The sequence below is a fragment of the Ostrinia nubilalis genome, chromosome 20 (genome assembly GCF_963855985.1).
Source record: "Ostrinia nubilalis chromosome 20, ilOstNubi1.1, whole genome shotgun sequence".
NCBI lineage: Eukaryota > Metazoa > Arthropoda > Insecta > Lepidoptera > Crambidae > Ostrinia > Ostrinia nubilalis.
In genome coordinates, this window is record NC_087107.1 from 8,919,174 (window position 1) to 8,931,137 (window position 11,964).

Sequence of the window (11,964 nt, forward strand, 5' to 3'; positions counted from 1 at the left end):
TTAAAACCCCGGTTGAACGTGATATAGACGCATTAGAATACGGTGCTTTTTTGCATAAACGCAAGACTTCGTTCCGGTGTCGACCGAATGTTATCACGATGTATGTGGCCCAGGGGTTACTGTAGCCGCTAAGGTTTGAAACTTCTTGCTTTTTGCTTTTAATATTGTAGTCTTTGGCATAGACTACGATGGTAGCCATGGAGATAGGAGTTTGTTATCTCGTGTCAGATGTAAATGGTGAAAAGAAAACCCATGATTCGTGTTATTTTTATGCAATAGGTATGTAGGTATTTTATAAAAGTGGAACCCCGAGTGATTTCCAATACCCATTCTATTATTATATACGATTCGGCTTCGATATCTATAATACAATAGGAGTTTAGTTCATGTGTCAGATGACAAGGGTGGAAACAACCTATGATTCATGTTGTTTATTTACGTGCAATATGTGGGCATATTATAAAAGTGGAATGCCGAGTTGTATTTCTAAAACTTGTTCTATTATTTTATACTATTTGGCTGTGACTCGGCGTGACGACAATACAAATCATTTTTCACGAATCGGTGTTCATACATTCACACAATACAATCAATGTGATTTAGCCGCCATGTTGTCATAAACGACATATTATAAAATCGCTGTGATTTAATATTCTTAATCATTAATTTTATGGCAAGTGTCCATCAGGAATCATTGTTCTTACACACAGAATCGTATTATTTCGCTTTCGGGTAGTAATATGTCAAAATTGTTGGTTCTTAGGCGAACAATGTATGGAGAACGAACATTGTCCTTTATATTTAGTTTTATTTTTATTTTTTTTTGTTTATTCACTTATCAATTAACTTCTGCACCTTATGTGCTACGCTCTATGTATTACATGGGGCGATTTTCTCTTTGTTTTGAAGGGTTTCTTCAAGGCCGGGGGGATGTTGGATTTCGTATTTTTGCGGTTTGTAAAAATAAAATTATTGTAGGGTAAGCTTGCAAATATTTTAAATCCCATCATCTCCCATCCCTTTCCAACATGTGCACTTTTGCTGTTGCCGTCTTCGTCTGTCACCGCGATCTACGAATGTGCAACGCATACGGTGGACATCGCCCCTTCCTAATTTGCGCCTACGCTGAGACAGACGTGTCTTTATTAATTTGTGCGTGACCTATATTTTATATCGATTTTGTGCAAGACAGCTCTAAAGAACAATAATTGCTAAGTGTTCGGCTCGGAACCATCGTGTGTGGCTTGTGAAACTTGAAGAGTGCCCGACGGAGATATTATTGGTAAGTGCGCATGTTTCCTTTCCAAATTTCCTGTCGCCATTTTTCTTCGGTCTCTTCGTCCCAGTTATTATTTGCAAGCTTACAACTGCGTTCTTTAGGCAGCTGTTTAAGCATCCGCAGAAATACAGTCCACTAATACATCGAAAACCTAGCCTAATAGGTATGAACCAAGAATTATAAATTTAACCGCCATCTGATTACAAACCAAAAGAGATGTAGGATTTAGGCTACTACAAATAAAAAAAACCTTTTACACGAATTTGCTTCCTTCCGCAAAATAAAAATTTTTACAGAAGCTACATTTTTTTTTAAATTAAACCATGCTTTTATGTGTGTGATAAGCTTGTACCTACTTATCATTCAAAAGTACTGTAAACAGATGACAATAATGCTCTTTCATACAGGTTCGTTATTCCTTACATTTCTAGCTCTCTACCTTAATAACTTTTACGTCTTTACGATAGTAATTATTAAAATAAAACTTAACTTACCGCAAACTGAACACCTAGAAATAACACACTGGCAAACTCTTGTTCCTTCACTTTCGATAGGAGATAAGACAAGATTTTGTTTTTAAACTCGATTGATTTCAGTATCTAAACAAAATTTCTATCATTTAGCACTTCTTTCATTTAAATACAATAATACCGCCGCACGGATATCGGGCTCGTCGCACTGACAATACATACTTCGCTCATCTTCGTGTTTCGGGCGTCATCGGCGCTCAATCGTGGATCATCGATTTTCTCCATTCATCAGTCCGATTTTGCTTCCCACGTTGAGAGGCTGCGCGCACGCTCCGCGAAATCTAGCTCGTATTTAGAATTCCTAGTACTCAATCGCTATTTCTTTATTTCTTGCCTTGTAACATCAACTTTTCTCTTCCTCTCTGCTTGATAAATGTTTTCTAGTACATAAACTTCTTACTAACGTGTTCTATCTCTGTAAAAATTTGATTTAAAATAATAACGTAATTTAATTTCTATCGGCGTTTAATTTAAATTCCCTGAACGACTGTTAGGCTGTTAGTTAGGTTCAGGTTAAACTTCCATTCTTCATAACTTACATAAAATAATACATCATCATGTTCGTGATTATTTTAAATGAACTTAATTTCATTACTTACACGAAATAACTATCAAAATGTATTGATATTCTTATCGTTTTAATAATAACGATTGAGCTACTACAAATCATTTGCATTTGAGTATTTTGGAAGCTTGCTATAAGAGCATTAATTATGATAGGACGGATCTTTAGTTAACAAAGATCTTCGGTCATCGAATGTGCAAATTTGCGATTTTTGATTGTTTTCTCGTGCGGTTTTGAGTAGTTAGTGTGTGAACGTGTGATAGTGAGTGTGGTAATAGTGAGTGAGTGTTAGGAATATGCCTAACCATACGTACAGTGCTCGTGAGTAGATACGTAAACATGGTTTACTGTTACGGGAGGGCACGTGGAAACGCATCTGAAATCGCATCGGTAAGTACCTAACTCTAAACTTAAAGGACATTCCTTTTTAATGTAGGAAGTGAATCTGGTAATTTTGTGTAGAAAATACTCCCGCCGTCGCGGTAGGTAGTGGCGGAAAGCGCTCCAATACACTCACACACACATAGGAAACAGCAAACTAATTTAAAACGAACTTTAACTTTAGTTAGTCAAAGAAAAATACCTATTTACACTACCAACTTTACGTATCCTTCAGTAGACTATCCAACATGATAAGCGAGCGATCCGCGTAGCTCGATGGGTGCCCGTGCCACAGTAAACGTATATTGCATTATTGCGAGCCACAGTACAGTTGATGTTGCACGGAAAATATTCGCTAAAAATTCCACTTTCGTTTGTAATTTATTTTTTGGTGGATAATGCGTTTATGTAAGTCATAATATATCACCTAAATAAATATGGCGAGTATTGAAATCAACACCCTGTAGAATTTAGAACGTCATTACCTTAATGCAAGCAGAAGGGTATATCTTATGCACGGCGTCGCCTGGCGCGCGGCCCGCCTCACGGTCTAGATAGTAGGACTGCACGAAGACTGAGTGGTCTGACAGGCACCGAAGCCACACATCGCCCTCGCCGCGTAAGTCTAGCTGAACGCCTTTGCCGATGTGCAGTCTGTGGAATTAAAAAAAACATGTGACAATGTAGCTTAGTGTACAATCTTTGGCATTTTTCTTTGGTTCAGGTCAATGCTGAAAAGAACAGAACTATTCCCACCTCTCGTTCTCACTGCTGCAAGTCCTGTGTATCCAGGATCTAACAGCTTGACTGCCAACAAAAACCCAACCAGTGAAGGTGCTCCTAGTTCCCAGAAACTTTTCCCAGTGTCCAACGGAAAAGTTAAACTGCCATTGGACCCGCAACGAAATTATTCAGAAGAACATGGGATAGTTCGAAGTTAAAATCAATCAAAATCTGAGAAGCAGCTTAAAAAAATTGAATAGCACTTACCTCGCCCGCTCACTCTGTTCTGTTCTGTGGACATTGCTGAGAGCGCCGAGACAGAATCTGTTACCGCCTGAAGGATCCACGTAACCATCCACCTAAAATAAAGAACTCATATTATTACCTTCTGATAAACCAAATAATTGCGATAGATGCTATTTTGGAAACAATAATCTGTCTGATTATCAACTTCTATCCAGTACAATCAACGTCAAATAGTTGTGATTGGTTATTTTTGACATGACATTGACAGATATGTCAAAATCCACCAATCATGCAGCATTTGGACCTCCCGTCTACGTATTGCCATCTGGCGGATTTTTCAATCGCGAAAACCTTCATTGGAATAAGGTTGTGTTGTCAACTTTTTTGGCCCATTGGGTGTCACGAATTTGACGCTGACTGTACCATGTTGGGCGCCAACTATACAAGTTATTGATTTAACCATCGAAACATGAAGTTATTTTTAAAAGAGAGTAAGCTAACAGTTTGAATAATCCTGCTATTAGTAATTAAAAGAATTTTAAAAAATATATCCGTTTGACAAAAACTTGGTGCCCAACGTGGGGCCTCGTGAAATTATGCAAAACATATCCTTCAAGTTAGTAAAAAGTTGGCGCCCAACGTGGGACTACATAAACTTATGTACAGAAACTTACAGTAACATTAGGCCTGCTGGAGGGTACTTTGAAGGTCTCCCCGACTTGCGTATCCAGTTCGAAGTAGGCGACCGAGCACCAGTATTCGGGTGCTGGCTGGCTGGAGAGCAAACCGCCAGGGTTGCCATTGTCTGCAAGCAATCGTAAAATGTTTTACTATTGCATATTGTGTAACATATTTAAGAAAACACACATTTATATTGTATCAAACATAAAACACAAGCATCTAACACTGTCCGCTTCTTACAATATTATACATCTGACTACATTATGCTACAGTTTGTTTACGGAATCCGTAGCAAAGGCAAAAACAGATATAAGCATAGTAGTAACAGTAAGTTGCAAACATGTTTTTTCGACTTTAATTCTGAGACGCAAAAAATTCAAACTTTTAGTAACACTTGTGCACGCGGACTAGGGTGTCCCAGGCTAGTAGGGCGAAAATTTTTTTTTCGATTTCTGGTACGCATACCCTTTAGTTTTTTTCTATTTGACCCTAGCAACTAAAATATCAAATATTATTAGTATCGGATAACTATAACCCGTGCCGACTTGACGTCAAACTTTTACCAAAAAGTTTGTAGGTATGAAGCTGTATAGGATACTGTAGATTGTGGAACTTAACATTTGTTTAGTAAATACAACGCTGTTTTAGCTGCATATTATTTTAATTAAATATCTATTATTAAAAAGATGTTAATAATTCGTAAATTTTCTTTTGAAATATCGTTTTTACAGTCAGGATCTGAATTACCCTACTGACTACCTGAAAGTATTATTTTTATTAAATTAAAAAATTTATTGCTGTTGTTCCTACTTAACAATGATTTCGCCATAAAAGTTGGACATTAATTTAATCGATCTTTTCACTGCATCAAGTTTTTAGCGCATTGAAAAGAAGCATAATTAGATCATGGAGTAGGACTCTCGTTCATGAAACTGTCGCTTTGTTTGTTTATTGAACAAGACTATGCTTTTGATTAAAACAAAGTAATAAACAAGACAGCCACTCCATCTATCAAATACCTTAGATGCTGACAAAATTTTGGACTCTTTAAAGCTATTTTTGAGATGGTTTGGTTGCGTTTTTTCTTAGACTTTTCATGGCCATTAAAAACAAATATCCTCAAAGTGCTTTTACCGTAAAAATACATTGCAGCCATGGATTGGCGTCTGACATATAGCATAAACAAGCAGACGTCTAAAAAGCTAATTTACCCTTGTTAGAAATTTTAAATTGAGAGGTTAGTAACAAAATTTTTAATGAATTAATTGCTCTCGCCATCCATCGCGCTTGATGGCACCTAGACGCCGAATCTTATTTTTTTTATCTGTCAGAGAAAGCTCTCGTCAGTATACGTGCCTTTTTCTAATAAATGTGTAATGCAAATTCATTTCATGCCTTCAAACAGAACTACCAAAACTGCTCCATTAGAGGGAACTTTGAACCGGTAATTTGATGTTTTATAGCCCACCCTATTAAAAATATTCCTTTTTTTAGAACTGTGTAATTGCACTGACATGTTGGCTGAATGAAAATAATGCATTTACGAATAAAACAAACAAGTAATAATAGGCACTTCGACACTTTACCTCCCGCGCGGCCAAGTAAAAAGTACTGATATTATCGATGCAAGTCGGCACGGGTTGCCGTGGTTCTAGGTATACAAAATTTTACATATTATTGTTTTGACACGATTCAAACATAATTAGAGGGTATGCGTTGAAAAAAAAAGACTTTGATTTTTTTGGGACACCCTAACGCGGACCCTATAAACAAACAAGGGGCCAGTCCGTATTACGAAACGACGATCAATACTCGAATACAACTAGGGATGATGACTGGTAATGAAATCGAAATTCTATTTAGTCCGTCAGACAGATAATAAAAAAATTTTGGACACATATTTTTTTTTTTTTTATAATCGAATAATATTAGAGTATTATATTGAGTTGAAATGTCGCGTAACGTCACTTTTCTCATTCGTTTCAACTCGATGTATAGTTCCAAAATCCAAAATACTGAACTGTCCTATGCATGACATTGATAGTGGGGTGCCACCGTCAATACCGGATCGCTGGTTCCGATTTTTGCCATGTTTTCCACCATATAGTTGAACGATAACGATAGTTGAACGATACGGTAAACGAACCAAAGTCGCTGACATAGCCCGACGGATTAGCAAGCTGAAGTGGCAATGGGCAGGGCACATAGTACGCAGAACTGACGGCCGATGGGGCAGAAAGGTTCTGGAATGGAGGCCGCGTACCGGAAAACGCAGCGTGGGACGTCCACCTACAAGGTGGACCGACAACATCGTAAAGGTAGCAGGGAAGCGCTGGACGCAGGCCGCTACCAATCGATCAACATGGAAAGCATTGGGGGAGGCCTATGTTCAGCAGTGGACGTCCTGTGGCTGAAATGATGATGATGATGATGATGATGATGATGATGATGATGAGTTGAACGATGGTAGCGCCCCCCTGTCATTGAGTTTGGTGGGACAGTTCAGCGTGGGTCATCTATAGCACCAGTACTTATTATTATTCTGTGGTAGCACTGTTATTATTTAATTATGAAAGAAAATAAAAAATATGAGTCTAATATTTTCTAATTATCTGTCTGACGGACAAATAATTGAAATTTTGTCATCTAGCCTTATTTGTCGTTTCGTGATACGGGGGTAGGATCGCAATACTGACAATAGTGGTGGTGGTGCGGCGGCGCGTCGATCGGCGCGGGCGGCGCGGCGGGCGGCGGCGCCAGACTCTGCGTGTACGTCAGCGTGTTGTTGCCCGTCCACGTGCCTGGCGGAATACACCCTGTTACCGCACTGACTTCATAACTCACTTACAGTTTTTTTTTTATCCACAACGAGGAAGCTCTTGGCCTGTATCTCACCTGATGGTAAGTGATGATCAGGCCGAAGGTGGAAGCGAGCTTCACCCGGAATCCTCAACCACGGAGGAACTGGCTATCTTACCTATAACTGCCGGAACACAACAATGCTGTTAACATTGTTGTTATGGCGACAGACTTAGGTAAGATGGTGGTAGCTAGCCAGGCGGACTTAGAACAAGCCCTACCACCAACCAAACCGAACAGAAAAATCTGCCCCCACTGGAAATCGAACCCGGGACCTCATTTATTTCAAGTCAGCGACACGACGCGACGCTTTTGTCGTAGATTTACGCGGTATCCTAAGTCAGCGACGAGCGATGCGAACGACGTATCACATTTTTTATTTATAGAACTTTATTGCACAATAAAAATTATACAATGGCTGACTTAATGCTATTTAAGCATTCTCCTCCAGTCAACCCCTGAATTATGCAGAAAGCTGTGAGTGCGGTGCAAGTTAAATAAGAAAATGAAAAAAAAAATATCATCTTGTCGTTGACATTAGAGCATGCGCGCACTGGTGACTTTTGTCACCGTGACAGTGTCTGTCTATAGATAAGAATAAGTATTTCGTTGTCTCTCTTTTTCTCTTTATAAAAGTGTACAATAGAAAGATCACAGTGACCAAGACACTCGTGCGCGCGCTCCTTTACTCGTCTTAAGCGTCGCGTCGAGTCCCGAACAACTATACAAGGAATGTTGCCTGTACTTTGTACTTATTTGGTCGTAACCAGTCAGCCGCTTCCGTGGAAAAGTGAGACCTGTGTAATTCAAATTCAAAAGTCGTGCCGATTTTGGTATGTATTTATCCTAAGTAAGGCCGTATACAGAAAGAAAGCTGGAAACTTATACGCGCTTACCAGCGCTTCTCAGCGCTGGTAACCCGCGCAGGAAGTTATATGAACGCGCGCCGATAAGCACTGAACGGCGCCGACAAGTTTCAACACGCGTTGGTCAGCGCTGGACGCTGCCATATAAAATGCCATTCAACTTGCTTCCTTTGTGAACGAACGGACCAGCGCTGATAAGCGCTGGTAAGCGCTTATAAGTTTCCAGCTTTCTTTCTGTATACCGCCTAAGCTAAGACTCGACCTAAAGATATTGAAAAATAAAAATATTAGTATTACACCTATTCAGTGCAGCTTTCTAGAAACACGCATTCCACATAAAATATAACTTCTACTATCTAAAATTTTTTCCAAATACCTTGCTGCTGCTGCTGTTGCTGCTGCTGCTGTTGCTGCTGCTGCTGCTGCTGCGTCTGCGGCGTGCGGTGCGGCAGCGGGCTGGGCTGCGGCGCGGGGCTGCTCGACGCGGCGAAGCCGTTCTGCTGCGACGTCTCCGCTGCCACTGGGGACACTGCTACGGTTCCCACTGTGGAATACATCTTTGGTTAATGGTTGAAGCTCGGATGGATGATTCAATGAGGGCTATCGTTTTTATACTTAACAGTTGGCACCCCTGGCGATTGACAGGACCTTACTCTACAGTAGCGCCATCTTGATGAGTGCAAATGAGATAGTCCTCCTACCACTTTAGCGCTCACCAGTTGGTGCCACTGTCTTCGCTACTAGCAAGTGACAGGACCTTACTCTACAGTGGCGCTAACTGGTGAGCGCTAAAACGATAGCCCTCATTGGCTTGTGGGTTGCTTGGCTCTTACTGAGGACAAGGCAAAGTCTTAAATTGGAGCCATGAGTGGAAATATTAGTTCTAACTGAAGACAAGGCATATGAAATAACTAATGGCAAATCTTAAAAGGTTCAGCCCCCTAGACAAAATGCACTTTTTTTATCGTATCGAATATCAAATCCGTCATAACTCTATACAAAAAAAGGCTTTTCAAATACTTTTCGACAGGTTTGTTTGCGATTAAAATGTGCACTTTGTCTAGACACTCAGTTTTTTTTTAATAGATAACAAGGCAGGTATTTGACCGCAATCGTAGCTGGCGTTAAGTGAGATGCAGTCTAGGATGGTACATATCTGCCCTGTAAGTGCCTATTCACTCTCGCCTTAAAAATATTTCAAAGTTAAGATACTTCTGGCAAAGGCCAAAGGAAAATGGAGGATTTAGCCCAGTGACAATCCCTATTCTGGTCAGAGGAAATGAAGAAGCCTGATATTCGCATATTTCACTCTTAGTGGCCTCTTACTTAGAGAGTGATGGTGTTCATTCTACTCTATCAGAACCACACTTCTAAACCTTAAACTAAAAGTATAACTATTTCAATAGATACTAAGCACTGAATCTCACCTGGTATTGTCTGTGTCAGTTGAGTATCTGTAGTGGTCTGTTCAGTCGTGAAGAAGGTTGTGGTGGTTCCATCTATGATCGGGGTCGTTCCCCCGGGAGACATACTGACCGGCAGCGCCGCTGAAAGGTCAATAAGCAGAATCTAACATAGATTGCGAATACTCCTGCGAAATTACTCACAACTGTGTTAAAAATATGTGAGGATTATTAAGGATTAAGTGTATAAAAATAGACAAAATAAATGAAATCGCTGAAAGAATTCAAAGTTGTAATGGACAACCACAATACATGAAAGGAAAAGGTGCAAAATAAAATAAGAAGCTTACAATGGTTCATTCTTTTTGGCAGCCACATCGCTCGAGCGTCCATCGTGTCTGGCGGCTCTATTTTCGGGGCTATGGCCCGCTGCTGGGCCATGGCCATCTGCTGGGGACTAGGCATCGACATCGCTTGACTTATGCTCGGCATTTGGGGCGTCCCCGGCGACATCTGAGTTGGCGCTGACGCCATTCGCGGTGAAGCCATTTGAGGCACGTTTGTCCCCATTTGAGGAGTACCCGGCCCCATTTGAGGCGTACCCGGCCCCATCTGAGGCGTACCCGGCCCCATTTGAGGAGTCCCTGGCCCCATCTGATTGCCTTGGACCATCTGTGGTGTGGGCATCTGACCAGCGTTTGGATGTGAAATCATCTGGGGAGCACCGGGCGAGTGCCCCATTTGCCCCATCTGAGGCGGGGCCCCGGGGGGCCGGATGGGCGTCCGCGGGCCGTGCGTCGGCGAAAATATATTCGGGACGCCATCTGGCGCTAACACGAGAAAATGCAAAATAAAATTAGCATGCGTCGCAAAATAAATGACACAAATCTACTTTTCAATAATATGAAGCTGAAAGTTTAACACAATAATGTGACAGGTCAACAGTTAATTAACTAATCAAAAACCTGTATTGAACTCATTTTCTATGCTACATAATGTTTAAATCAAACCATCAAAATCTTTTAAAAAAATCCTAACTAACAATGAAACTTCACATCACAAAAAACCACTCTTTTTTTAGATAAAAATTTAAAAATCTCACTTTGTCCCTGGTTAATAATAATATTTGTGGTCTGGAACTGCTGATGATGATGTGGTATAGTGGAGTGGTGGTGGCGAGGACTGGTGGCATGGTGCTGGATGGTCACCAGTTCCCCTGTATCCATGTCCATTCCGTTGCCACTGATGCCTGCGGTGTATTCATCTTTTACCAATCTACTCGGACCAGACTGAAGTGTTAAACCGGAAAGATCTGCAAATACCTGATTCTTACAAACTAAAATCACAATGAGTCATAGCTTGAAGCGTGAATGAGCGATGCCCACACCTATACTAATATCATACAAGTATCAATACTAGGAATAACATCATGATTAACATATTACTGGACTAAGGCTGGGTTGCACCATCTTACTTTAACATTGACAAAAATCAAAAATGTCAAACTCCATACAAAAAACACCAGTTATCGTAATAGTTACAGTCAAAGTTAGGTGGTGCAATTCAGCCTAAAACATTCCTATATTTTATTATTCGAAATTTGTGCATCTGCTCATCTTTAGATTACCTATTCACATTATAATGAGCGGTCATAAATAACAACTGGTTTTACTTCGCCACAAAGTAAGGAGTGAGACATAATAAAAGTTAACCTTGACTAGAGACCTTGAGTTAACGTTAGCTAACAATTTTACCCCAAATTCTATTTGAAGCTGTTACGCTCGAAACCTGTCCAAACCACTAATTAAATAATGTAATTCATAATAACTATACAAACCAATGCCAGGTGAGACAACCCTTTCATAATGGTATGGATTCACACAAACTGAGTCACATTTGAGGTCAAATGCAAACTGACAAAATTTCACATGCTTCAGTTCGTTTTTGTGAAGATCAGGCCAACGCCAGATGCGTGCATAGATCACATGTGGGAAACCTTTGCGGCCAGCTACCTACAAGTTAAAAAAGAGAATTAATTAAAATCTCTTTGGACATTTTTACAAAGTGAGGGTGAGACAAAAATTTACAGGAATTAAATATAACAGGACCATTAACTTCATTCAATATAACCTTACCTGCAAACGACCATCTAAAGTCCGCTGTATAGTTACACATTTGCTGGGATGTGCTCCGTTTGTAGTTATAGCCGTAATCAAAGAATCAAGTTCATCTCGCTTCTCTTTCAGCTTCTTGACAAGTGATTCTATGGCACGTTTAGAGAACCCCTCACTCTCGCCGCCTTGGCGGTGGCACATCAACGAGTGCACGATGCTCAGACAGGCATCGGCAGACGTTGGCGCAGCGGTATTCATGGCTACTAGAGTACTGAAGACATGAACAGGAAATCAAGATTATACACTACAATTCCCAA

General features: G+C 40.3%; 1 protein-coding gene across 1 annotated transcript in view; it reads right to left on the bottom strand.

Moving 5' to 3' along the window:
• LOC135081603 (mothers against decapentaplegic homolog 4) overlaps nucleotides 1-11,915 on the bottom strand; it is a 29,503-nt gene extending 17,588 nt beyond the window's left edge. The window contains exons 1-10 of the mRNA XM_063976348.1: nucleotides 11,669-11,915; nucleotides 11,371-11,545; nucleotides 10,636-10,845; nucleotides 9,884-10,363; nucleotides 9,558-9,677; nucleotides 8,507-8,674; nucleotides 7,102-7,206; nucleotides 4,399-4,529; nucleotides 3,746-3,837; nucleotides 3,241-3,409 (exon numbers count right to left, since the gene is read on the bottom strand). Coding sequence (XP_063832418.1) covers nucleotides 3,241-3,409; nucleotides 3,746-3,837; nucleotides 4,399-4,529; nucleotides 7,102-7,206; nucleotides 8,507-8,674; nucleotides 9,558-9,677; nucleotides 9,884-10,363; nucleotides 10,636-10,845; nucleotides 11,371-11,545; nucleotides 11,669-11,905 — 1,887 coding nt within the window. The 5' untranslated portion in view covers nucleotides 11,906-11,915. The remainder of the gene's footprint in view (nucleotides 1-3,240; nucleotides 3,410-3,745; nucleotides 3,838-4,398; nucleotides 4,530-7,101; nucleotides 7,207-8,506; nucleotides 8,675-9,557; nucleotides 9,678-9,883; nucleotides 10,364-10,635; nucleotides 10,846-11,370; nucleotides 11,546-11,668) is intronic.
• Nucleotides 11,916-11,964: the final 49 nt, after the last annotated feature.